This window comes from Miscanthus floridulus, unplaced genomic scaffold (genome assembly GCF_019320115.1).
Source record: "Miscanthus floridulus cultivar M001 unplaced genomic scaffold, ASM1932011v1 fs_698_3_4, whole genome shotgun sequence".
NCBI lineage: Eukaryota > Viridiplantae > Streptophyta > Magnoliopsida > Poales > Poaceae > Miscanthus > Miscanthus floridulus.
In genome coordinates, this window is record NW_027097128.1 from 1 (window position 1) to 26,889 (window position 26,889).

At 43.3% G+C, this 26,889-nt stretch overlaps 2 protein-coding genes and 1 non-coding gene across 5 annotated transcripts; all 3 read left to right on the forward strand.

Moving 5' to 3' along the window:
* The first annotated feature begins 8,651 nt into the window (after nucleotides 1–8,651).
* LOC136532735 (uncharacterized) lies at nucleotides 8,652–13,187 on the forward strand. The gene is made up of 3 exons (XM_066525328.1): nucleotides 8,652–8,917; nucleotides 10,103–10,372; nucleotides 11,609–13,187. The coding sequence occupies exons 1-3, from the start codon at nucleotides 8,768–8,770 to the stop codon at nucleotides 12,956–12,958; spliced, it is 1,770 nt and encodes a 589-aa protein (XP_066381425.1). The 5' UTR covers nucleotides 8,652–8,767; the 3' UTR covers nucleotides 12,959–13,187.
* Nucleotides 13,188–14,917: 1,730 nt separating this feature from the next.
* Nucleotides 14,918–25,088, forward strand: LOC136532734 (callose synthase 11-like). 3 transcript variants are annotated; one of them, XM_066525325.1, is made up of 4 exons: nucleotides 14,918–15,014; nucleotides 15,100–15,217; nucleotides 18,786–24,186; nucleotides 24,791–25,088. In XM_066525325.1, the coding sequence occupies exon 3, from the start codon at nucleotides 18,798–18,800 to the stop codon at nucleotides 24,183–24,185; it is 5,388 nt and encodes a 1,795-aa protein (XP_066381422.1). In that variant the 5' UTR covers nucleotides 14,918–15,014; nucleotides 15,100–15,217; nucleotides 18,786–18,797; the 3' UTR covers nucleotide 24,186; nucleotides 24,791–25,088. The 3 variants fall into 3 exon arrangements, with proteins under 3 accessions (XP_066381422.1, XP_066381424.1, XP_066381423.1); XM_066525327.1 differs by having other exon boundaries at nucleotides 14,927–15,217; XM_066525326.1 differs by lacking the exons at nucleotides 14,918–15,014; nucleotides 15,100–15,217 and adding an exon at nucleotides 18,460–18,696.
* On the forward strand, nucleotides 21,814–21,894 carry LOC136532736 (small nucleolar RNA J33). The gene has a single exon (XR_010778299.1). It is a non-coding gene; the product is annotated as a small nucleolar RNA J33 (small nucleolar RNA).
* Nucleotides 25,089–26,889: the final 1,801 nt, after the last annotated feature.

A 26,889-nucleotide genomic window follows, 5' to 3' on the forward strand; every position in this document is an offset into this window, starting at 1 on the left:
GTGTTGTATCTAAATCTAATGAAGGTAGGGAAGGGTAGGAGGAAGAAGAAGTGACTCAAGGGGGACATGGACGCTATGAGAGGGTACGACGAAGACATGTACGGAGGAGGAGACTTCAATGAGACCCATGGCAGGAATCTTTGCTCCGTTTGCAAAGACCCTAGTCACAAGGCTAGCAGGCATAGAAGACGAGGGCAACAGGTGCTTTCATATTGTGTTCGTATTGCATACCAAGTAGTTCAAATTTTGAAATGCTAAATGCTCTAACCCTTTATTTATCAATTTGTAATAGGATGGCCTCTCCCACGCCGCACCAGATGTACCCCTTCTTGAGGTGGAGTATGACAACGAGGTTTCCAAGAGACGTCCGAGGGATCCTTACACTCCTTTGACTTAGTTGGTTATGTCGAACTTATGTCGAACGGATATTGTCGTCCGAAACTTGCAGACTCATGAACCAATGAAAATGTTATGTGTCAACTTGTCAACTTATGTATGAACTCCATTTATTTGCTTCATATTTGTTTCAACTTGCGCACGGTCATGGCAGCACTTGTTACTATTTACAGCACCGACAACAACTCACGTTCATTTGCAACTGAGGCTGGTCGGCTTCTGTCTGTGTCCAGGTCCTGCCACGCCATGGGCCATGGCGCATCACTGCCACAACATGGGGTATGGCGCGGTAGAACCTAGACATAGACATAACCTGGGCTTTAGGTTGACGCATCGATTTTGTTCATTTTAGAAATTCTCAACACATTCGCTATTATTAAAAAAAACTTGGAGAGCGACAAACAGATAGGTTGGAGGGTAACAAATGGATGGGGTCACTTAAGATCGACCATGGGTAATCTGAGTACATGATACATGGGTACAATATATCAATAGTTCATATGAAAAACAAGACAACACAATGAAAGTTCTAGTACATAGCTACATTGATCATTAATAAAGCATGGAACTAACAAATAGCACAATTAAAAAATCCTCAGTCAGAAATATACTGAGTAAGCAACTCGTTGTATGAGTATCAATCCTCTACCACAACCATGTTGCTATGGCTAGGGTCACTTGCATTACCCTGATCTGCCTTTCACCTATAGTAAGTGGCCTCGGCTTCATCTACGGCCTCTATGGCCTGAGTGAAGAACGCATCGTCATCCTCCTCCGCCTATAAGCCCACCTCTGCTAGAGCGATGAGCTCGCTCAATCTGCTAGTGTCGTCCTCAGCGTCCTCCGTCTGCAAGCCCACCTCTACTAGAGCAATGAGCTCGCTCAGTCTACCAGTGTCGTCCTCATCCTCCTCTGCCTATAGGCCTACCTCTGCTAGAGCGATGAGCTCACTCAGTCTACTAGTGTTGTCCTTATCCTCGTCCCCCTCATCAGACAACACAATTGGTAATTCAACGGTGTGACCAGCTCGCGTTCTGTGCTTATCTAACTTCTTTTCCTCATATCTTGCATAAGCCACCTCTGCAGCATGTTCCTCGCTGCATCCAATCCCTTTATGTATAAAATGCAATCAGTTAGCAACGCGATTATATTACATTTAAAACCAGACAACGAAAAAAGGCTTTCAAGCACTCACTGGCACATAATGCAACAACATGCTCATTTAAGACCTGCATCTATACTCTTGTCTCCTCCCTTGCCTCCTTCCTTGCCCTCTCCTCCTCTAACGTCATCTGTCTCTCCAATCCCCATTTGTCAAGCCCAACATCGATCGGGTTACAAATACCGCGCTGTCTAGCAAACTCATGCATCTTGTCTTTCTGTTGTTTAACGAATAGGTTGATGTAGTCAGGTTCATATCCCCTCTTTCGTGCAATTACTTGCTTCCCCTTTAGTTCATCCAAGAACTTAGCTTGATCATCATAACATTCCCACATGCATTTCCTAGTGCTCTATTCAAACAAAAAATTATATCATATATGTCTTAGCAAAAGAAACAAAATACGATTTCATGTTTACCACAAAAATAACCAACATCATCATAGTCAATCATATGACCACAATAATGGCCTATTCTAAGCTCCGAAGGGACTAGACCGTAGTTGAATTTAACACCACATTCGCACTTGACTGGAGGTGCTTTGTAAATTAACCTTTCTTTCTTCTTTTGCTTTGCCTTTAGCGATTCTTCCGGCCATTGGTTCTTAGGACCATACAACCACTCCTTGAAACGGCATTTCGCCATTGAAAACACCTAAATAAGGTGACATTAGTACATGAACATATATAGCTCAACATTTCAACACATACACTTTGCACTTACTTCATGCTTGTTTGGACACACAAACTTCAATGTATTCTCAGAGTTTATCACAGCTAGATCTCCACAATCGCACAGAGGAGGTTCCTTAAGTCATCTAACTACGACTAATTGCTTCTCCTTAGCCATCATTGGAGGGGGTTAGGGGGAGGCGGAACCCACCGCTTGAAGTGCTCTCGTGGATGTCGTCCTCTCCACCAATCATCGAAAAGGAGGTACCTGAGGTCAAACTTGTCTGCACTGTCGATCCACTGAAAGAAAAAACACCTCTTATGGGCCTACACAACAAAATTCCAACAAAATATTAATAACCTAGTAATACAAATGAAGAAAAAAACATACAAAATTAATTACTTACATTAAAATGACTGTATGTGTAGAAGCAACGAGCCGCTGTGTCTGGATATCTCGATTGAAACACGTTGGTCGGATGACCACAGCCACAGTTAGGGACAGGGAGGTCAGGAGAGACGGGGGGCATCTTTTTTAGACTCGTCGGGGTACAATTCTCTAGGACGACCCTATTTTCGCCACAACTGCTCCCAAAACATGTCTTCCATCTAATAAAATGGTTCAAATTAAACATCAGTTGAAACAACGCAAATTAATGAAAAATATAATCATTTGTATTGAAACTCAAATAATGTAACAAACACTTATAGCAACAAAAATATACATGGTAAACATACTTCTAACTAAATAATTAGTTAAGGCAGGCGGGCAGGCGCGAAGGCGGGCAGGCGGGCGCGGCAGCCGGCAAGCGCGGGCGGGCACGACGGCCGCATGTAGGCAGGCGTGCGTGCGTGCGTGCGGCAGGTGGCCAAGCGGGCGGCGGTAGGCGCGTGCGGCCAGGCAGACAGAGGGAGGGCGGCTCGTGGGCGATATATATACCAGGAGTGACGTGCAGTGAGGGATGGCGTGGCACTGCCGCGCCAAGATCGGTGGCGCAGCAGGCCCTGTCATGTCACTAGTCAGTAGCCCCGGTCGTTGTCACGTCATCCTACCGCCGCGCCACCATGCATGGTGCGGCACAGGTGTTTCACCGCGCTATGGCAATAGGTGTGGCAAAAAATGTTAGTTTTGGAAGAAAAAAACTATGTTAGATTTAAAATTAATTTACAAAAAAATGTTAAAAATAAAAAATTGCCCTGAATGCATTATTGTGATGCTACCAGAAATAAAGCAATGTGTACCTTTGCTAGGTTCCAGTGAGGTAGATTTATATGGCGGTAAAACCTGATACTCATACTTTGTTGTACTTATGAGGTCTGGAGTTCAATAGTCCACACAGTTCAGAAATCAAATAGTTTGCGTCCCCAAAAACAAGAAACTTTGATGAGTATGCAAGAAATAGAATATTGCTCTTCCGTGGTCTAGAGTTGTCAAAGAAGTGTTTCTTTTTACAGGTTAAGGAAAAAATTATGGTCATCGCTAAACCTCTGTGATATTTTAGTTAGCTGATCTAAATAGAGCAATGTTGCTTGGAGCCATGGTATCACAATCTTGTTACGTACTTTCTTCCTCTATTCTTTGCTCTAATTTCAATTATATTTGACTCACTCCAGTGAATTTTTAGATAGTCATGCATATTTGGTCTTATTTGTTTAGATATTGGAATTTGATATTGCTTTGCTAGAAGAAATAGTGAGGTGTGCATAATTCTTAGAGAGTAGATGTTCTCAGAAGGCATACACCTGCCAGCTATGCTAAAAATGTTTTCAACAAACTATAAACAGTTGAATTGATTTCCTCCTAAATTAAATGTTCCGAAATAATTCTTGCTACAATTTTATTGGCTGTAAATGGAGGACGGAGAGAATCAAGCATTTGGAATGCCATCATTAGAGTGTAGATGTTCTAAAAAGGCAGGCACCTGTCAGCTATGCTAAAAATATTTTCAGAATACTATGAATAGTTGAATAGAATTTCTCCTAAATTAAATGGCCTCAAATAATTCATGTCACAATTTTGTTGGCTGCAAATGGAGGATGGAGAGAGTTAAATTTTTCTTTAATATAATGTTTATTTACCCTTGTGTTTTGCATAGCAAAAATGGGTTGCTTATCATTTAGCGTTTCATCATCAGTCAAATTTGAATAGATTTATGCTCGCTGCAGGCACTCTGATTTGTTCTCAGGATTCTAGATATTTCAGTTCTTTAGTCTAAGTCCCTAAGCTGCTTCATCATGTATTCTAGAGATAGTACTTCAATGTTTTAACCATACTCTTTTATCTCTAATTGGTATAATAGTCACAACTAACGCTTCCATATCACCTTTCAATTTGCTAAATGTTCACAAATATTGTTCTATACATGCAGCCTTGCCATCTACAGTTCTTCCTGCTCACCAGGTCATCTGAACCTTATATAAAATAAAGCAAATGGCTATGGGTTCGATTCTTATTGCTGAAAGAGAGAACTGGACTGTTTGCCAACAAAGAGAGCACCGAAGAAAGTGAAAATATGAAATTAATGGTAAAACTCTCATCCCTATTATCATCCACTATGATATGAAATTTAGTTTTCTTTTTTGGGTTAAATTTAGTGTTAAAACTCCCATACCTATAACCATTCACAAAATATATGAAATTTAGTTTCCCTTTTTGGGTTAGATTTAGTGTTCTAGCAGCAAAAAACCATGGATTATTCATGGTTGACCCAATTGAAAATCATGTCAGTTTCTGTTGCAATGATCATATGGCGCCTCTAAGCTTAGGGTAGCTACCTGCTCTAAATTCATATTGTTCAAACTGTTCTACAAAGCATCTGTAGCGAGGAATACTATTGTATACTTGGTGTTTAAATTGATGTATTATAGACTGTCCCTATTGAATCATCGATCGAATGCTCAAATCTGAATCCTAAATTTTTTTATTACTCTGAATCACATTATGTGATTTAGTTTTTGTTTGTCTCGGTGATACATTTGCATATGACAATACAAAGCTAACTTTTTCGCGTGGTAATTTTTAACCCAAGAGAGCGTGCTGATAGTCTTCTATCGGCATTTCACAGTAGTGCTTTTGATTATCTTTTTTTTTCAATCTCATTATTGTCCATATTCTTATATTTTCTTTTAAACCTCCTGGGAGAAAACCTGGCCCGTATGCATTGCAACAGGGCTAAAGTATTTAAGGTTCAGAGCTGACAGCATCATAGCAGACATCCGGTACTCTTTCACACGCATTCTCATATACAGGTAAATGTATTTTAAAAATATATATACACTTGTAAATAGACTTATAATTCTATCGAGACATGAACTGTTCGTTTCGCTGAAATTTGGCTTATGCTGATGCTTATGCTGATCTGTTGTGAGAGCAAAATATTGTTCGTTCGCTGAAAAGTACTACTGAAGTAGTTCAAGCGATATTACTGATGCTTCTACTAATTTATGGGACGATAAAATGTTATCTACAGAATCATATTACTGAACTGTAAGTTATTTATGTCTGAATGTTGGCTCTTTGTAGCTAAGGTTTTTTTATTGTTGTCATCGACATGCCCGCCTGTGCAAGTATGTTTCGACTATCAAGACTCTTGTTCCTGTGCAAGTATGTATCGACTATAAGACTCTTGCTTTCTAAATACCCTACCTGACCCTTGTGATGTGAGCGACTCGAGCGGTCTATGGTTTTTGTAATTTATATTTAATAAAAGGATAAGCAAAGAGACAAACAAAAAAATTTCTCTCTTTTAGTGGGTTGATGGATGATCCGTTGTTTTCTTCTTGCTCCCTTTTTCCACACATTCTATTTTCTCTTGTCTAATTTTCTTTCTGACGATTTTCCCTCCTGGTAACCCATGTTAAAATTGTTGCTTTCCCTTCCATCTTCCCCTTCCCCTTCTCAAATAAAAGCCACCTATAGGGGCACTGCATTTTGGGTAACGACACAAGGAAAACCCAGGGGCTAGGAATACGTTTCAATTTATGTGAGTCCATAAAGGTTTATTTTTTAGAAAATACAGTAATTTCAACATATTGTATGGTTAGAACCAAATGTCTAGGCTTTTATCGTAGTGATTTATTTCTACATTGATCTTACATAAACCAATTATCCACAAAAATAGGAAAAAGTCTACTCCACCCCCTCAACTATGGGGGTTGGTCTACATAACCCCCTCAACTATGAAACGGTCTGATTTACCCCCTGAACTTTCCAAAACCGTCTATTCTACCCCCCAGGCGGTTTTTGACGGCGGTTTTGCTACAGTAACGGGGGTTTTGCTACAGTAACGTCGGGTTTGCTACAGCGGCGGGGGTTTTGTCTTTTTCCTTATTTCCGCTGAATCTTTGAAAAATCATAGTAAATCACAGAAAAATCATAAAATGGAAAATCTAATTTTGTTGGACTCCACATGAGTAGATCTACACAGTGAACATATAATACGGTATGCTTTAGTACAATTTTTTTTTGTAGCTTTAGATTAATTGGAAAATCCAATTTTGTCTGTAATTAATTAGAATTTATCTATAACTAAGTTATACATAGTCCAATGAGTATGAAATTTTTACTATAGTTCAAGCATATAATAATTAGCGTACCATAAAAATTTCATCATAATTGGATCATAGAAGCTGCAGCTATGAATTATTCCAATTAATTACGGACAAAATTAGATTTTCCAATTAATCTAAGGCTACAGTAAAAATTTTGTACTAAAGCATACCGTATTATATATTCACTATGTAGATCTACTCATGTGGAGTCCAACAAAATTAGATTTTTTATTTTATGATTTTTCTATGATTTACTGTGATTTTTCAAAGATTCACCGAAAATAAAAAAATGAAATTCAAACCCACCATTACTGTAGCAAACCCACCGTTACTGTAGCAAAACCGCTGTTAAAAACCGCCCCGGGGGTAAAATAGACGGTTTTGGAAAGTTCAGGGGGTAAAACAGACGGTTTTGGAAAGTTCAGGGGGTAAAACAGACGGTTTTATAGTTGAGGGGGTGAAGTAGACCAAGTATGAAAGGTTGGGGGTTAAGTAGACTTTTTCCACAAAAATATGATGCCGCTATGTTCTATTTCTTTTCTGCACATCAGCTTCGTTAGATTCTCAGAACATCAACTTTGTTATTTGGATTGTCAGAATATAAACCTCATCGCCGTCAGAAACTCATATATTTTTTATGTATAAATCTCTATCTTTACCAATAGTGTGCTATTCATTCGGTCGTTGCAGGTTTTACTTTATAGTTAAAACAAAAGGTTTGTAGTGAAGCCTTCTCCAAATGACTAACAGCGTGTTTGGCTGGTAGACTGCATAGTGGATTTCGGATGATTTCGAATGATTCAATAGTATTCTGTGAGAGAGAATAAGCTAAAACAAGCTGAAATAAGCTATAACATGACCAGCCGAACACGCTGTAAGTTTCTTATTACTATTTAATTGGTTGAACACACAAACATAAGTTAATCTATTTTTTTTTCTTTCCGGTGCCGAGATTACTTGAGCTCAGGTGCATGCTGGTTTTATTAAGAATCTAAATGAGTACTTTTTTCCTTAAAATACTTGCTAATGTGTTTTACTTTCTTATTTATTATATATCCAGGTGCCCTTAGGGTGTGTTACTCCTTTTACGGTAATAAATGAGTATGCGGGTAGGATTCTTCAAAACACTATGTCTCCAACTCCTCAACATCAGCAAATGAAAAATCCAAATATGCAGGTCCTCCAGGAACCACTGTCTGCAATAGTTGTATCTTCCAACAACATTTGCTATTACCAAAGTACTTCAGAAGCAGGATTACTCCCTGTTACTCAGTAATAAATAATTTATATATAATTGCTCTGGACGATGTATGAACTCATCTACGACATGGGCATGTTGACTTCCTCGTCCTGATGCTATTATCATGGAGCACTGGACACTCATCTTTTGCCCATAGATTTGACTGCTAATTCTAAATGCGCGCACGAATAAATCTCACCATGGTCCTTAACCCTCGCGCGCTAGGGCCCGTGTTTTCCACTAGTTTAAAACAAGCCCGGAATTTTCGTCCCAACCGAGACGGTGAGAAGCCTTTGCTTAGGTCATGTTTAGTTCCCCCAATTCTTGAATTTGGCACTACGCAAAAAAAAGATTCACCGTCACATCAAACTTGCGGTACATGCATGGAGTACTAAATGTTGACGAAATCAAAAACTAATTGCACAGTTTGATTGTACTTTGCGAGACGAACGTTTTGAGCCTAATTAGTCAACGATTGGATAATTATTACTAAATAAAAACAAAACGCTTCTGTAGCTACAGGCCTTAATTAACACCCCGGCGGCACAGGCCAAACCGTCAAGACGTAATCCTTATTCGTTCACACTGATCTCTCTTCCTCCTCTGTTCCTCGTCTTTCCCCGTCCCCCTCCCCCTCCCCCTCCCCCTGCCCTCGCCTCCGTATCACGAAACAACCCCTTTCCCTTTTCCTCCACACAAGCAAGACGCTCAACCTGCCGGCTGCCGCCCGGGCAAAACCCTAGCCCCGCGATGTCCGTCCCCGGCGCCCCCTCGGGCCGCGGCTCCGGCGGCGGCGGCGGCGGATCCCACAGCTTTGACTTCGGCGCCGACGACGTGCTCTGCTCCTACGATGACTTCGCCGCCCCATCCGAGCCCAAGCGCCCCGATCCGGCCGACAAGGTGCCCGTCCGCTTAATCCACTTCCCTTTTCCTTCTCTGATCTGTCCCTACAGCGAGCACTAGTCAATTGGTTCGGCGCGTTGTCTTGGGGTCGATTTTTGGCTCTATAGTTTGGTATATTTTGTATGCTGGATCGGTAATTTCTAACCAGGACAAATGAAACTGACCTAAACAAGTTCACTTTCTTATTTAACTGATTCAGATGGAACGTTTTGTTGGTTTACGTGTAATCTATGTATGGCTTAATTTTCTGACTCATCTACTGCCTTCGTTATTCTTAAATGACTTTTCATAGTTTTTATGAATTACCTTTTGTGCAAAATCGCGTCAGTCTAGTTTTTGGCATAGCATGTTTTACATGGTATATATCTGGCTATCTGCAATGCTTTCAGATTATCAGGGCCTATTGACTTGGCCCTTCTTGTGATCACTGATCAGGATCATTGGGTTTGCAATTTAGCCAACAGACAGACAACTTTTTCACTTCATGTTCGGTTTAAACTGAACTACTTTGTATGTTATTGCTCTCGTGACATCAGAGCCATGCTGTTTTAAACAGGAGCTGCTATGATATTTACCCTTTTGGTCTTTCCACATGTCGAATAGTCCCATTGTGAGACAATGATTGATGGTGACCATGTTTGTTGCCTGAAGTGTGTTAGGTGTATGCTTATGGAAACATGACGCTGCATCCCTTGAATGTGGATTGCATTATTTTTTATAGTTTTGTCATACTTATCTTTCAGACCCTGCAGAGGCTATTGTTCTCTCGAAAAGTCTCGATGCTAGGTTGCAAGCTTGGAACTTTTGAGGTTATAGTTTTAGGAATTAGGAAATATCCAATGTTTCTATTTTTTGATGAACTAGGAAAAATAAATCTGTATGTACCAAGGCTTTGTGCTTTATAAGGTGCATTGTTGTAACTTTTAGGATGGTTCTTTTCCAAAGGGCTGTTGCCTTGATATTATGTGCATACTGTTGTATTAAATGCTCTGGAAGTCTGGGTCAATTGCATTCTGTGCATATATCCACACAGCTCTATTTTCTGGTTGGGCTGGCTACCTGGCTCAATGTCTTCATATGAATTGGTGAATTGGCTGCTTTTGATCCCTCTGGTCTGTGCTTGTGATGATTATGTTTGCCTTGTATTCATTATTCTCAGCCCTCTCTGTGCTTTTGCAACAGGATTTTCATGACAGCAGATTGGGGAGGCCATTCGTGAAACCTTATGAACAAGAAAGTTATGGCAAGGAGGATGTGCTTTCTGCTGTTGAGAAATGCATGAAAAAGTATGCTGATAATTTGCTACGCACTCTTGAGGGAATCACTAGTCGGCTTTCACAACTGGAGATTTATTGCTATAAGCTTGAGAGATCCATAGGTGAACTTCGAAGCGATGTGCTTCGTGATGAGACTGACCATAGATTGAAGTCTCTTGAGAAACATTTACATGAAGTAAGTAAAGTGCTTTGAGCAAGATTCTGTTTCAGAGTAGATGATGCTTCCACATTACTCCCACGCTATCTGTCTCTGCATTCTTATGAATGAATGAATCTAGTATCAATACTATGATCATGTTATATACTCATCGATATCATTATCGTACTATGATAATTTCCCTAGATGAAACCATCTCACTAGAATTCTTGTTACACCAGGATCAGAACATTCTGATACTTTCTATTCAGATATGTTATGTGTCATGTGTGTTGGATATTGTCATTCAGTATAAATAGTAAGTTGAGTAGTTGTAAAAGGTACTTAATATAGAGAAGTGTTAGCTTAGTCATTCAGATATACTCTTGTTGTTATGCTGTGTTTTTATATGTGGTACTTCTATGAAGAATTTTCAGCTCATATTGCTTTTGTTTATTATAGTTACAACCATGGTGTGTAGTTTAAACAAATTACACAGCATGGTTTTGTTTATTATAGTTATAACCATGATGTGTAGTTTAAACAAACTACACATCATGCCCACTCGTAAACCAATGCCGTGGTACCATGGCATGCTTTAATTCAGAGGGCACTTTCACAAATGAGGTCTTGTTGATTGGTCTGCATAGAAATGACATTGCTGGGAACAGTCATTATGATGGGAGAACCCATAGGGGCCTGTCACCTGTGCATCCCAAAAATGCATGATTGTATCTTGAAGTTTCAGTATACCTGTATCTCAGCATGAAGCTTTTGCACCTGAGTATTTTTTCTCTCTCCTGGGGAACATCTTAAGGACAATTCATGTGGACTACCAGACAGAACATACATGGAGGTCCTATGGTCTACTTTCCCCTCAGGCAATCCAGCCTCATTGTCTGTTGACTGTTGTACACTTATGTCTCATGTAGGCCCCCTTCCTAAACCATGGTTGACGACAGTCCTTTGTATATGAATTGGTAGGTGTAGGCTGGACTGCTGGAGCATACAAGTTGGGTAGATATAGGCTGGACCGCTGGAGCATACAAGTTGCTACTGGTTCTGTATCATGTTCTATTTATAAATTCTCTAACAAGACCTGACCAGATCCAAATTTGGAGATTCTATCCTTTCTTTTGGTTGATCATCTAATTTTATTGTCCAATTTCAACATCTATGTTGCATTTATGTTTATGTATTTGACAGATCTTTGAGTATTGGATTGACATGTTCTCTATTTATAAGTTATTAACTCTACTGAGAAAAATGATGCAGGTACACAGGTCTATCCAAATTCTTAGGGACAAACAGGAGTTAGCTGAAGCTCAGAAGGAATTGGCCAAATTTCAACTTACACAGGATACATCTAAAAAGAAGGAAGATGTACCAACACCATCTATTCCTGAGCAAAAGAAGCTTGAAGAAAACCCTGATACATCAAACCAGCAATTGGCTCTTGTTTTGCCTCATCAGGTGAACCTGCCATCACTTGCACCTAGAGCTTCTGAATCAGTCCAACAGTACAAGGATCAACATGTGCAACAATCAGCCCCTACCCCTCCTGTGCCACAGCAGGACCGCTATGTTCTTAGCCAAGCCATCGTCTACTACCCACAGCGCCAAGCTCCAGGTATCCAGGACACACAGGGGCAACAATTGCAACCAGAAGTGCAATACTTACCAGCAAGACCCCCAGCACAAGATGTTCCAGTCCATGCTCCATCCCAACCACCTCAGGCCGGAAATCAAACACAGCCACAGCCTTACCCTCCTTACCAGCAGCAGTGGCACCAGCAATCCTCCCAGCGAACTCCTGCACCGGTGGCCCAGACACAACAGACTTTCTCACAGCCGTTTCCTCCACCCGCACAGCAGCCCCAGTTATCCAATGTGCAGCAGTTTCCACCGCAACCAGTACAGCAGCCCCAATCCAATGCTCAACAGTATCCTCCTCCATCAGTGCAACCACAGCAATCTAGCCCACAGCTTCCTCAGGCAATGCAACCACAACATCCTCCTGTGCAAACTCAGATGAGACCTCAAACCCCACCAAACTACCCTCATTATCCACCCCACCAGCCATTGAATCCCACCCCTGAAACTCTTCCTGGCAATGTGGCTATGCAAGGACGATACAGCACTGCTGCTCCATCAGGTGCCAGTCGTTCTGAACCGCCATATTCGTATGGAGGGCCTGGCATCCCACCATCTCAGCCATCGCTGCAGCACAACATGCAAAGGCACCAGCTACCACCTTCAAGTCAGGGCTCCTTTGGGCCACCTCCAAGCAAAGGGTCCTATGCTGGCCCTCCACAGTATGCGGCACAGGGCAATCCGCAAGGCTACAACACAGGTTATGCTTACCCACCAAGCAGACCCCCGGCAGTCCAGCCGCAGCAGATGCCCCCAGGTGGAGTCGGCATGAGCCATCCGGGGTCGCATATGATGCGTGGCCATCCCTACGGAGAAATGATGGAGAAGGCGATCACCATGGGATACCCTAGGGACCAGGTGCTGAACGTCACCCAAAGGATGGCCGAGAGTGGCCAGCCGATGGATTTCAACACCCTGCTCGACAGGCTGAACGAAGCAGGGTCGGGAGCACCACCCCCACGTGCGTGGTGATTGGATCCAGTTTGGGCACGCTGCTTGGTGTCAGTTATCTGACTTACGACTGTTATCATGCAGCTAAATAAATTGTGCTGATGCCGTGTACTGCTTATCTGTACTATATACATATAATTGTGATTTTTTCATGTAACTGGTGCAGCAAGTGTACTACGAACGTATCGTGCCAATTGGGCTGTTCAGATATGTATATATTCGAAGCCAATTACCGGCAGGCATCCTGACATTTTTGTAGCGTGTCATGTGTCAGTCGATGATGTGAACAACTGTTGCCCGTCAACTTTAGCTCGCCTGCCGCTAAATTTTGTTTCCATCGCAGTTCTATAAGGGCCTCTTGGATCCCTAGATCCAACTACGCTCTGTATAGCTTTTTTATGCACTTAGATAATACCGATCATTTTCTTAGAAGTAACTTTGTCATAGGACGTTGAACTTATGATGGTCACTATTTAACATTGTTTTTGTTAAAGAATATTTTTCAACAATATTATCTTTGCTAGAGAGCACTTTTAGTTAATGTTGTCTTTGCTAGACGATAATTTTTAATTATGATAGTTTTTAGACACTATAGCTATTAAAATAATACTTCCCCATTCCAAATTATAAAATTATATAAGATATTTTAACTTTCTAGATACACTGCTTTTATTATGTACTTAGATATACACTAGATACATAATAACATAAATGTATCTAGAAAAATCAAAACGCCTTATAATAAAAATAACCATTGTGCCTCTGCTATTTTATCCAAACTCTCAACAGTTGTTTAACAAAATTCATAACCTTTGGATATGAAGTTAGATGAAAACAAACTTTATATCGAAATTGCAAACATCAATAAGATCTACAAGTCTGTAGTGATAAGGTTTTGATTTGAAACAATTTAGAGTGTGAAAAGATCTTTTTAAGTTCTTGGAGTTTGATATTAAAAATTTAGAATTTTAGAATGACCTTAAATATTGACATGGTCTTCGCAAAGTTGTACTCCATCGGTTTCAAATTATAAGTCGCTTTGACTTATTTGGTACATCTATTTTGCTATGTATCTAGATGTAATATATGTCTAGATACATAGCAAAATTGATGTACCAAAAAAATTAAAGCGACTTATAATTTAGAACAGAGGGAGTAATTATCAATGCAATCTATAACACTGTAGTTGATATTTTTTTTATGAAGTCATTTAGGAGTCCTAAAAATTTACTTTATTTTCTCATCTTTCAAGTTCAGAATTCTTAATTTTCAAATGACTTTGGTATAGATCATATCAATGTCTAAAGCCATTTAAAATCCTAATTTTAAGTTTCAAAATATGAGAATATATAACAAATGTTTAGAACTTTTGTTCATTCTACATCATATGCAGAAGCTATTTATATTTTCTTGGAAAACTATTGGTAGAATAGCTAGGGGGCATAATGGTCACTTTTAACTCCTCTTTGCCCTCTACTCTTCGAAACGATTATCTTAATAGTTATGGTGTCTAAATCACAAGCAAATCAATATCCTCTAGCAAAAACAACATTGCATAGTGTAATTAGTCCTTCCGTGACCTATGGGCGTTCGAGCTGTCGGCGGTAGCGAGGGCTCGAGCCCTGGCGGAGCCGGCACTAATCCGCCCCTGCCGAAGGCCCCTCTCCTTCTTCCTCTGTAATAATGAGTCCACCAGTGGTAAAAAAGAGAAGAGACCGATCTCTCATTTACGACAAATCTGAAATGAAATATAGCTATATTTGCATAACTAAATAAAGAAGTTGTTAAAAAATATAGTATTTCTTTAATCAAAATCTCTGTTGCTAATAATTAGGGAGGATATAAAGACTTTCTTGACGTTGCTTTTAGTCCGGCAAGAAAAGAAAAAAGGCATATTTACTCGTCCAAAAAAAAAAGCGAAACGTGAAGAAAAAGAGCATAAAAGGCATATTTACTCGTTCCCGTCTCAAGTGAGCTTAACGGGGGGCAGGAGGGGCCAAGCGGCGAGCAGAGAACCGAGCTAGGACGAGGACTCGAGGAGCCGAGGAAACCTAACGCCTATTCGAAAGGATTGGGGGTGAGTCCATTCCGTTTCCACCGCCAAATCTCCTCCAGCGCCGTTTGCCCGTACTCAGATTTGAGATTTCCATTTCTCCGTCCAGTCAGCTCATCAGCTGTGGAAAAGATCGAGCGGCAGGACCGCACGCAGGCCGCGGGTTCGCAACGAGAGGCGAAGCACCGCCTCCTCGCCGGGGCGGCGGTGGTCGATCGATTCTTCCGGTGAGAATTCTCTCCTCACTTATCTGAAAATTATCTCCTATATTTTGCTGTTTCTCTAGATCGTCGTTAGCTCGAGTATTTTGGTCAGGTTCCGAGGTTAGTTTTGGGTGGGGAGGAGGATAAAACAAAAAGAATCCGAGCGATCTCAGTGGCAATTCCGTGAATACGCTCCTTGGTTGCCATCGCAGTATCGCCGTCCCGGGGATGTCGCTAGCCTACGCTGCCATTCCCCCGGTGTCGGACTCACGCCCACCACCGCGTCGACCTAGATTCCCACTGAGCAACGGGCCCACGTCGCGATGCCTGGCCCGTGGATCAGTCTCTTAAGACGGTACCGGTTGCTGATTGGGGTGTTCGGCTGGTATATATTTTTTATTTTGGATGATTTAACAGTACTATGTGGGAGAAAATAAGCGTGTGTTTAGTTGGGGGAAAGTTGAAAATTTGGCTACGATAGCATTTTCGTTTTTATTTAGCAAATAGTGTTCAATCATAGACTAATTAGGCTCAAAACGTTCGTCTCGTGATTTCCAACCAAACTGCGCAATTCGTTTTTTTCGTCTATATTTAATGCTCCATACATATATCGCAAGATTCGATGTGATGACTACTGTAGCATTTTTTTTAAAATTTGGGGTGGGAACTAAACACGTGCTAAGCTGAAACCATCCAAGACCAAATCAGCCGAATCCGCATGCACTGAGGAGCGGGCCAAAAAGCGTCAGACGGGGATAGCGGGCGGAGCGAGTCAAGTGGTCTACAGCCTGTTCGGTTGGCTGATTCGTATTATTGCTGGTTCGTGAAGAAGTACTGCTGGCTGATTTGTGTGAGAGAAAAAATACTGTTCCGGCTGAAAATTTACGATCGTTTACGACAAGCCACAGCCAAACGAACATGCTGTAGTCGCTGCGGCCCACCCACAAGCCGGTTGCATGGGCCCCACTTGCCATTGGCGCATTCCTCGAGCCGCGCCGCGTGGCTGCGCCTCTGTTCGGAGCACGAGTGCCTCACGGCGGCACGGCTCGATCTGCCTTAGGTGCTGTTTGTAAGCGGTGACTAAAATTTAGAAGATGAGGATGTCGTACGGGTATTTGGATATTAATAAAAATAAATAAATTACAGAATTCGTCAGTACTCTACAGATAAATTTATTAAGCCTAATTAATCTGGTATTAGCATATATATATTACTGTAGCACAATATTGTCAAATCATAGGTTAATTAGGCTTAAAACATTCGTCTCGTAAATTAGTCGTAAACTGTGTAATTAGTTTCATAATTAGTCTATATTTAATACTCTATGCATGTGTCCAAATATCCGATGGGACAGCGACTAAAGTTTAGGACGAGGAACCAAACACCCTCTTAGACTATCTCCAACAACAACATCTAGACCCTGTTCGCTTCGCTGAAAAAAACAAACCGAAACATTGTTCCGGCTGATTTGGTATGAGAGAAAAACACTGTTCCGGCTGAAAAAAAAAAATAAGCTGAAAAGTACGAATTATAAGACAAGCGAATAGGGCCCTAAAATACAAGACACATTCAACATTTGGGTAGCGCTACAGGTAAATGGTTTAATACCCATTCGATATCTTCTCAAACAACAGAACCCAAAACAAAATCAATTATGTAAATGAGTTTCTCAGAAGAGAGCATACTCATATTTGAATTGTGTCTCTCAGACAACTTAAAATGAGTCTCGTATAAGTACTCTGAAGACTGACTGTCTATTTTAGGTTGAGGTGCCTGGGTCAAACAGTATTACGTATCTGCCTTGCGGCTGCGCGTCAGATTAGCAGGAGACGCACACGCAAGCAACCACTCTGCGTGCCAAGTACCATTGTACCAACCACTTGCGTAAACAATCGCCCACTGGTTAGCGTATAGTTCAGGGGACAGCGTCACAGCGCCACGGAATCTAAACAAGTAAACATGCTGCGTCGTATTAGAATTAGAACGGGGAAAAAATGGTGCTGCTTTTATTCTAAGCAAAATATGTTTGAAACAGATCGACCTTTTTTTTGGAAGCAAGCAAATGCCAAATAGTCGTCCGTCTACTTTTGCCTAGCTTGGCATTCGACGGAACAGTGATGCTCTAGTGGCGCACAAAAACTGACAGCGCACGAACGGCAAAGGCAAGCAAAAAAAAGGTCTGTATGGAGCTTGAAACAGAAGGGATTAGAAGCGCATTAGCCTCAACGCAATAAATAATGCCCAAGAACAAGTGTCACAATGATAGATAGGGCCGGTCGCAAAAGCCGTCGTAGTTATCAGAAACGGGTCGTAAAGCTTCAGGTCTCTGTGTTGCCGTCACTCTTAAGTTTCATGCTACTCCTACTAGTAGATCATTTTTTTGGAGTTTATTCGACCGTGTTCCTTTTGGGTCTGTTAAGTCCTCAAGATGCGATGTGCTGTTCTTGCTCACCGCTTTTGTATTTGTTCCGGTGTTTTGACAGTAAGAGAATATGATAGTCACCGTGCTCGCGGCCAAGTCTTTCATTTTTAGTGGGGGGCACGGCACGTGAACGGCATGTAGCGAAATGTTTCCAGTTGCAGAAAGTAGGAGTAAAAAAAGATAGAGATTCTCATGCCTTATGGCCCTCTTATGCCTTATGGCCCCAATCATATTAAAAAGTTCTTGTTCTTTGTCACCCTTAATCAAAAGTTCCCACGCCTTGAGTCCCTTTTATTGAATTGAAGCCAGAAAAACTTCTCAAAAACGCTACAATATTGTTTTAAGACTTTTGATATTTATCTGTTGACGTATTTTTTGGGTACTAAATCTTTTTGGGTACTAAATCTGTCAGATTTGTTTGATGTGCTTTAGAATTTGTGCTACAACTAACTACTGGATCGTATTTATAAAAAAAAAATATAACATGATAACTGGACATTATTATTTTTTATTCGCCAGCTGCATGCCACACACTTTATCGACCTGAATTTCCAAACCTCGATCACTTTTTCCTCGACCCCTAATCCCCACTAGACCAAGCATCAGAACCTGCTCGAAACGATTGGTGAAACCCCACTTCCAAATTGTTCACCATGCGGACCATCTGTTCATCGTCGCCATCATTGTTCCGCTCCAAGTTAGGGTCCGTTCGGTTGAAGGGGAACGGGTCTCTGGAAATATTCCTGGCCGGATTCATATTCTAATTTGAATAGACGTCGTCAACTGGAATTATTCCTGGCCAGGTTTCAGCTTAACCGAACAGGCCCTTAATGATATTGTACAGCGCACGGAAACACTACAATCCCAGGCCATGGCCCCCAGGAAGCAAAGCGAACCAAACCCCACCCAGCCTCGCGACCGGATCACACTTCGCTCGAGTACTGGCTGCTGCCCTCTGGACTCCCCCCGAAAAGCTGAAGCAAACAAACGCAAACGGCTCATCCCATCACATGATTCCCACCTCATCAGCGCCGCATCGCGTCACCGCAATCTCGCAGTCCTCCTCCCCCCAAATTCCCATGTACTGCTCCTCCTGCCAATAATGGCTTTGATTTCGCAGTCCGCACTCGTCACTGCGGCTGGGCACTGACGCCGTCCCCGTTTTTGCAGCTGCCGTGAGGGATGAGCCTCCTCCGCAACCGCCGCGCCGCCGCCGCTGCGGCGGCGGCGGCGGCGGCAGCGGGAGGTGGGGGAAACCCGGAGCCTGCGGCGTACAACATCATCCCGATCCACGACGTGGTGATGAACGGGGACCACCCGTCGCTGCAGTTCCCGGAGGTGCGCGCGGCCGTGGCGGCGCTGGCGCACGCGGCGGACCTGCCGACGCCGCCGCTCGCCCGCGCCTGGGACGCCTTCCGCGCCGACCTCTTCGACTGGCTCGGTGCCACCTTCGGCTTCCAGCTCGACAACGTCCGCAACCAGCGGGAGCACCTCGTGCTCCTCCTCGCCAACGCGCAGCTCCGCAAGGGCGGCTCCCTCCCCACCGACCACCCCGCCGACGTACTCCACCACTCCGTCGCGCGGGACATCCGGAGGAAGCTCCTCAAGAACTACAAGGCCTGGTGCTCCTACCTCGGCAAGAGGCCGCACGTCCATGTGCCGCCCAGCGGCGGACGCCATGTCACGCAGGGTCAGGGGGTCGGCCCGGACACGCGCCGCGACCTACTGTACACCGCTCTGTACCTCCTCATCTGGGGCGAGGCGGCCAATCTGAGGTTCATGCCGGAGTGCCTCTGCTACATCTTCCACTACATGGCGCTCGACCTCAACCATGTCATCGACCAGTCGATTGATATCGAGACAGGGCGGCTATCTATTCCTGCGGTGCGCGGTGAGGATGCTTTCCTTGAGAAGGTTGTGAAGCCGATATATGACGTGCTCAAGGCCGAGGTGGACTTCAGCCGGAATGGGACCAAGCCACACTCGGCCTGGAGGAACTATGATGATGTGAATGAGTACTTCTGGAGCCGCCGAGTTTTCAGGCGGCTCCAGTGGCCCCTGTTACCAGCCAGGAGCTTCTTTATACAGCCAGGAAACCCTGGCCGTATTGGCAAGACTGGTTTTGTTGAGCAGAGGTCGTTCTGGAATGTGTACCGCAGCTTTGATCGGGTATGGGTGATGCTCATTCTGTTCTTTCAAGCAGCAATGATCGTTGCATGGGATGGCCGCACTCCGTGGGATAGCCTTCGCTACCGTGACATCCAGGTCCGGGTGCTGTCTGTGTTCATCACCTGGGCTGCGCTGCGCATTGTGCAGGCAGTGCTTGATGCAGGCACACAATACAGTCTCGTGAGGAGAGATACTATATTGCTTGCTGTCCGAATGGTGCTCAAAATGCTTGTTGCTGTTGGGTGGACTATCACATTCACTGTGCTCTATGTTCGAATGTGGGATCAGAGGTGGCACGATCGCAGGTGGTCTTTTTCTGCCAATTCCAGGGTGTTAAACTACCTTGAGGCAGCTGCTGTGTTTCTCATCCCACAGGTGCTTGCACTTGTGCTCTTCATCGTCCCATGGATTCGGAATTTTCTGGAGAAAACCAATTGGCGAATTCTATATGTGCTCACCTGGTGGTTCCAGACCCGTACATTTGTTGGACGTGGTGTGAGGGAGGGCCTCATTGATAACATCAAGTATACCGCATTCTGGGTGTGCCTTCTCACTGCTAAATTCAGCTTCAGTTACTTTCTCCAGATTAGGCCGATGGTGGGGCCAACAAAGACTATTCGCGGCCTCCATGACATTAAGCGTAACTGGTTTGAGTTTATGCCTCACACAGAGCGGATTGCTATAATCTTTCTGTGGGCTCCAGTTGTTCTTATTTATCTCATGGATATTCAGATATGGTATGCGATCTTCTCATCACTTACGGGGGCACTTATCGGGCTGTTCTCACATCTGGGGGAGATTCGCAGTGTTGAGCAGCTACGCTTGAGATTCCAGTTCTTCGCAAGTGCAATGCAGTTCAATCTGATGCCAGAGGAGCACCTGGATGCTGTGCGTGGCGGCCTCCGAAGCAAGTTTTATGATGCTATCAATCGCATCAAGCTGAGATATGGCTTTGGTCGACCGTATAGGAAGATTGAAGCTAACGAGGTGGAAGCTAAGAGGTTTGCGCTGATATGGAATGAGATTATTCAGACATTTAGAGAAGAGGACATCATTAGTGACAAGGAAGTTGAGGTTCTTGAGCTACCACCAGTTGTGTGGAAAATTCGTGTGGTGCGGTGGCCATGCTTCCTGCTAAATAATGAGCTGCTTCTTGCTCTTAATCAGGCAAAAGAGCTAGTAGCTGATGACAGGGCACACTGGACAAGGATATCTAACAATGAGTACAGGCGATGTGCTGTCATCGAAGCTTATGACAGTATACGTCACTTACTGCTGGAGATCATTGAGGATAGAACTGATGAGCACATCATTTTCAATCAGCTGTTCTTTGCATTTGATGCTGCAATGGAGAATGGGAAATTTTGTGAAGAATATAAACTAGAACTGTTGCCTGATATCCATTCATCTGTAATCACCTTAGTGGAACTGCTACTGAAGGAGAAGAAGGATCAGACCAAGATAGTAAATACCTTGCAGACTCTTTATGTCTTTGCAATTCATGATTTTCCAAAGAACAAAAAGGATATGGAACAGCTGAGGCAAGAGAGGCTAGCACCGTCAACACTAGAGGAATCCCGTCTCCTCTTTGAGGATGTCATAAAATGCCCAGGCAATGATGATGTTAGCTTCTACAAACAGGTGAGGCGCCTCCATACAATTCTCACCTCCAGGGATTCTATGAACAATGTCCCAAAGAATCCCGAGGCTCAACGGCGTATAACTTTCTTCAGCAACTCTCTATTCATGAATATGCCTCGCGCTCCAACAGTTGAGAAAATGATGGCATTCAGTGTTTTAACCCCATACTACAATGAAGATGTGATGTACAACAAGGACCAACTTCGCCGTGAGAATGAAGATGGTGTCTCAATTTTGTTTTATCTCCAAAAGATATATGAAGATGATTGGGGAAACTTTTTAGAACGTATGCAGAGGGAGGGAATGACTGATGACAATGAAATTTGGGCTGGGAAATATCAGGAGCTCCGACTCTGGGCCTCGTATAGAGGACAGACCTTAGCACGGACTGTTAGGGGAATGATGTACTACCACAGGGCTCTCAAGATGCTTGCTTTTCTTGATACTGCCTCCGAGGTAGACATCACGGAGGGGACAAAACATCTTGCATCCTTTGGTTCAATTAGGCATGAGAATGATGTGTATCCCATGAATGGTGGTTTCCGGCGACAGCCACAAAGGAGGTTAGACAGAGGAACCAGTACTGTAAGCCAATTGTTTAAAGGTCAGGAAGATGGTTCTGCTCTCATGAAGTACACCTACGTGGTCGCTTGCCAGATATATGGAAAGCAGAAAATTGCTAAAGATCAACGTGCCGAAGATATTTTAACTCTCATGAAGAAAAATGAGGCACTCCGTGTTGCTTATGTTGACGAGGTCCATCACCAAGGCTATACTCAATACTATTCTGTCTTGGTAAAGTTTGACCAGGGTTTACAGAAGGAGGTTGAGATATACCGGATTAGGTTACCAGGTGAACTGAAGCTTGGGGAAGGAAAACCTGAAAACCAGAACCATGCCATCATATTCACAAGAGGTGATGCAGTTCAGACAATTGACATGAACCAGGATAATTATTTTGAAGAGGCCCTCAAAATGCGTAACCTGTTAGAGCAGTACAACTATTATCACGGGAGCAGTAAACCAACACTTCTGGGAGTTCGGGAACATGTTTTCACTGGATCAGTCTCTTCACTTGCTTGGTTCATGTCTGCACAGGAGACAAGCTTTGTTACCCTTGGTCAGCGTGTCCTAGCTAATCCATTGAAAGTTCGGATGCATTATGGGCATCCTGATGTATTTGACCGGCTTTGGTTTTTGACTCGAGGTGGTATAAGTAAGGCATCAAGAGTGATCAATATCAGCGAGGACATCTTTGCTGGTTTCAACTGTACCTTACGTGGTGGCAATGTTAGTCACCATGAATATATTCAGGTTGGTAAGGGCCGTGATGTTGGCCTCAATCAGATATCAATGTTTGAAGCAAAGGTTTCCAGTGGCAACGGTGAGCAGACCCTTAGTAGGGATGTATACAGGCTTGGTCATAGACTGGATTTCTTTCGGATGCTCTCTGTGTTTTATACAACAGTAGGGTTCTACTTCAACACAATGCTGGTGGTCTTGACAGTTTACACATTTGTTTGGGGACGCCTGTATCTAGCTCTCAGTGGTCTTGAGGCTGGTATTCAGGGCAGTGCTAATTCAACAAACAACAAAGCCTTGGGTACTGTGCTTAATCAGCAGTTCATCATACAGCTTGGCTTCTTCACTGCCTTGCCAATGATTATAGAAAACTCTCTTGAACAAGGTTTCCTACCTGCTATCTGGGATTTTTTCACAATGCAAATGAATTTTTCATCTGTATTCTACACATTTTCCATGGGAACTAAGAGCCATTACTATGGCCGGACAATCCTTCATGGTGGTGCAAAATACCGTGCTACTGGTCGTGGTTTCGTTGTGCAGCACAAGAGTTTTGCTGAAAATTACAGGCTGTATGCTAGGAGCCATTTCATAAAGGCAATAGAACTTGGAATAATATTGACTGTCTATGCTGCACACAGTGTTATTGCCAAGAATACACTTGTTTACATAATCATGAATATATCTAGCTGGTTTCTGGTGGTATCATGGATTATGGCTCCATTTGCTTTTAATCCATCTGGTTTTGATTGGTTGAAAACAGTGTACGATTTTGATGATTTCATGAACTGGATATGGTATCCCGGTGGTCTCTTTTCTAAGCCTGAGCAGAGCTGGGAAGTGTGGTGGTATGAGGAGCAAGATCATCTACGGACCACTGGTCTTTGGGGAAAGATTTTGGAAATACTGTTAGATCTCAGGTACTTCTTTTTCCAGTTTGGGGTTGTATACCAGCTGAAGATAGCCAACAATAGCAGAAGTATTGCTGTCTATCTGCTTTCCTGGATATGTGTGGCTGTGATTTTTGGTGTGTTCGTCCTAATGTCCTATGCTCGAGACAAGTATGCCGCAAAGGAGCACCTTTACTACCGGGTTGTCCAAACTGTCGTCATCGTTCTTGCAGTGCTAGTGCTGATATTGTTTCTGAAGTTCACGAGATTTGAAATCATTGACATCTTCACTAGTCTTTTGGCATTTATTCCTACTGGTTGGGGCTTGATTTCGATCGCTCAAGTAATTCGGCCATTCATCGAGTCCACTGTGGTGTGGAGCAGTATTATTTCTGTGGCTCGCTTGTATGAGATACTGCTTGGAGTGTTCATTATGGCACCAGTTGCGTTGCTGTCCTGGTTGCCGGGATTTCAAGAAATGCAGACAAGGGTACTTTTCAATGAAGGTTTCAGCAGGGGCCTCCAGATATCCCGTATTCTTACTGGAAAAAAGACAAATACAGTTTGAGGTACTTAAGATTTCACAACGACCCTTAATTATTTGCGTAGCCTCTTTACATTGTAGTACAGAGTAACCAAAATTTTGTGGACTAATTTGCATGTTAACTGGGGTGCATTGTCGAGCTTGACTGGAACTCTAATATTTTTAGGCCTTCCCTTCCCCAGACCCCACTCATGTGGAAGCCTTCGGCACTGGGTCTGCCCTTACTGTTTCTGTTATGTACTTTGCTCATAGTTAATGTTATGAGTGCATTGATTAGTGAACAAATCAGTAGTCCCTTCGTTTTGATTGGTTATTCACAGTCTGCATTACAATACTGCTAGCTTCAGGTAGCACAATAGCCAACTAAGTCGATTGCACAACGGCCAATTAAAGCTGGATGTGCTTTCGTTTATAAAAAAAATAAAACGGCATCCAAAACTTGAATAAAATCTTTGTTTCATGGTCACCACAATAGGAGCAGAATGTCTCTATATAGCATATTGGATAATAACCGTGCTGATAGCCGCAGTTAAACTTGATAAACTTGCAAGTGGAAATAGTGTTATGTGGACTTTTAGTTTAGGATGTGCAGTTGCTGGGTGCTGACTGTTTTGAGTTTTCCTGAACAGGTTCTGACCCAGATTGTCGCGGACTTGTGGTGTAGCAGTGGTGCTCTATCTCCTATGTACAGCTTAGCAATTCAGTGTGGAAGGGCTTTGTGCTTACTGATATAGCTTAGATCCATATCGAACTCGTCCAGTAGCTTTTATAGCTATCTAGTTTAAGAGTCCAGATTTGTGATTTTGGCAATTTAGGCCTTCAATTCTTGTACATTGGTGGGGCTAGTTGTGATTCTATTGCAGCACCACCGGTGAGCTCTGGTGACTTGTTTGTTAACCTCTGCTGGAAGCTACATCTTTTGTGCTAGCAACTGTGTTGTGAGTGCTATTGCAAAGTTGAAGGTATAACGGTTGCTGGAAGGAATTTTCCTGGATGTGGCCGATCAGATGAGCTATCCATTTTAGCCCTTGTTTGGATGCATGCATCCAACTCAATCCACGTACGTTGGAGTGGAATGAAATGAAATTTAGTTCAATTCCACTTCAACACGTACATGCGCATCCCAACCAGGCCTAAACGAAGTTACTGCTGCCAAACTTATCCAACGTATTGTCGTCCCGATGTAGCGAGCTGCTGGTGTTTGTTTGAGTGACTCATCGTGTCGGTCCCCCAGGCTGCTGCTTCGATGGCTCGACTGCTCGAGCCACCAGGCGGAGGCGGACAGCCGGACACTATCGGCCAAGACTAGGCGGACGAGGACCATGACTCGTGCCGTGCAGTCGTGCGCGAATTTTTTTAACACTTTTTTTAAACTAATTTTAAATCTAACACTATTTTCTTCTTCTTCAAAACTAACACTTTTAGCCGCGCCTATTGTCATGGTGCGGTGAAATGCTTGTGTCGCGTCATGCATGGTGATGCGGCAGGAGGCTGATGTGGTGAAGACCGAGGCCGCTGACCGGTGACGTGGCAGGCTCTGTCGCGCCACCGATCTTGGCGCGGCAGTGACGCACCACGGCTCATGACGCGGCAGAATCAGATAAATATCGCCCGCGAGCCGCCCCTGCCCCCGAGCCGCCCGCCCTGCCTCCTGCTTGCCGCCCTTGCCCAAAGCGCCGCCGTCGCCGCCACCACGCCCGCAGCGCCTGCCGCCGTTGAGCCTGCACGCCAACCACCGCGCCTGCCCGCCCGCCCGACAGCCCGCACGTCGCGCAGAGCCCCGCCGGCCGCCTGCCCGCGCCCGCCCACTTCGGCCGCGCCACGAACGCCGGCGCGTCATGGCCACCGTCCGCCCGCTCATATTAAGGTAGGCTCTCTCGATTTCATGTTATTATGATTGCTATTTTAGTTAGGGTTAGTGATTTAGGATAGTTAGGTTAGTGAATTTGTTAGGATTTGTTAGTGATTTAGGATAGTGATTTAGAATTTGTTAGGACAGTGATTTAGAATTTGTTAGTGATTTAGGATAGTTAAGGTTTGGTTAGGTAGTTAGGGTTTATGTTACTGTTAGTTAGGATTTTGGGTTTAGGTTAGGTAGTTTTGGTTAGGTAGTTAGGGTTTAGGTTACTGTTAGTTAGGATTTTAGGTTTATGGATTGATTGTCGGTACTTAGTAGTGCGTGATACGGCTATTTGGATGATTTGATGAAGTTTCGTCAAATACTTATTTTTCTAGTGAAATTGTTTAATATGTCTGTTAATGTTACTTTGAATATATACATGTGCTTTCATATTGTGTTCGTATTGCATAATAAGTAGTTCAAATTTTACAATGCTACATAATGTTAATTTGAATATTGTTAATTTGAATACTCTAACCCTTTGTTTATCAATTTATAATAGGATGGCCCCTCCCACGCAGCACCCGTTGTACCCCATTCTTGAGGTGGAGTACAACGACCAGCACCGAGCACACATCTTGAGTGACACCGACACATAGGTGGTCTTGCCTACTTTGAGGCCCCGCACACACACCAGGGCGCACCAGTTGGACGAGCGTTACGCGCCGTATATATGGCGTGCCGGCTTCCTCGAGCTTGTCCGTGTTGTCAACTATGGTCTTCCGCCCCTTGACCCAGCACTACTTACTGCAGCTGTAGACAGGTACGAGTGCCTTCTTTATACGTAAATATTCTTATAACAAATTTGAGTCAACTAACGGTCGTTCT

What these genes read in the sequence shown, in the direction of transcription:
- LOC136532735 (XM_066525328.1), top strand. Translation starts at nt 8,768, where the DNA reads ATGTCCGTCCCCGGCGCCCCCTCGGGCCGCGGCTCCGGCGGCGGCGGC. An exon ending in GCCCCGATCCGGCCGACAAG is followed by an intron (nt 8,918 to 10,102) that starts GTGCCCGTCCGC and finishes CTTTTGCAACAG; the next exon opens with GATTTTCATGACAGCAGATT. An exon ending in TTGAGAAACATTTACATGAA is followed by an intron (nt 10,373 to 11,608) that starts GTAAGTAAAGTG and finishes AAAATGATGCAG; the next exon opens with GTACACAGGTCTATCCAAAT.
- LOC136532734 (XM_066525325.1), top strand. Translation starts at nt 18,798, where the DNA reads ATGAGCCTCCTCCGCAACCGCCGCGCCGCCGCCGCTGCGGCGGCGGCG.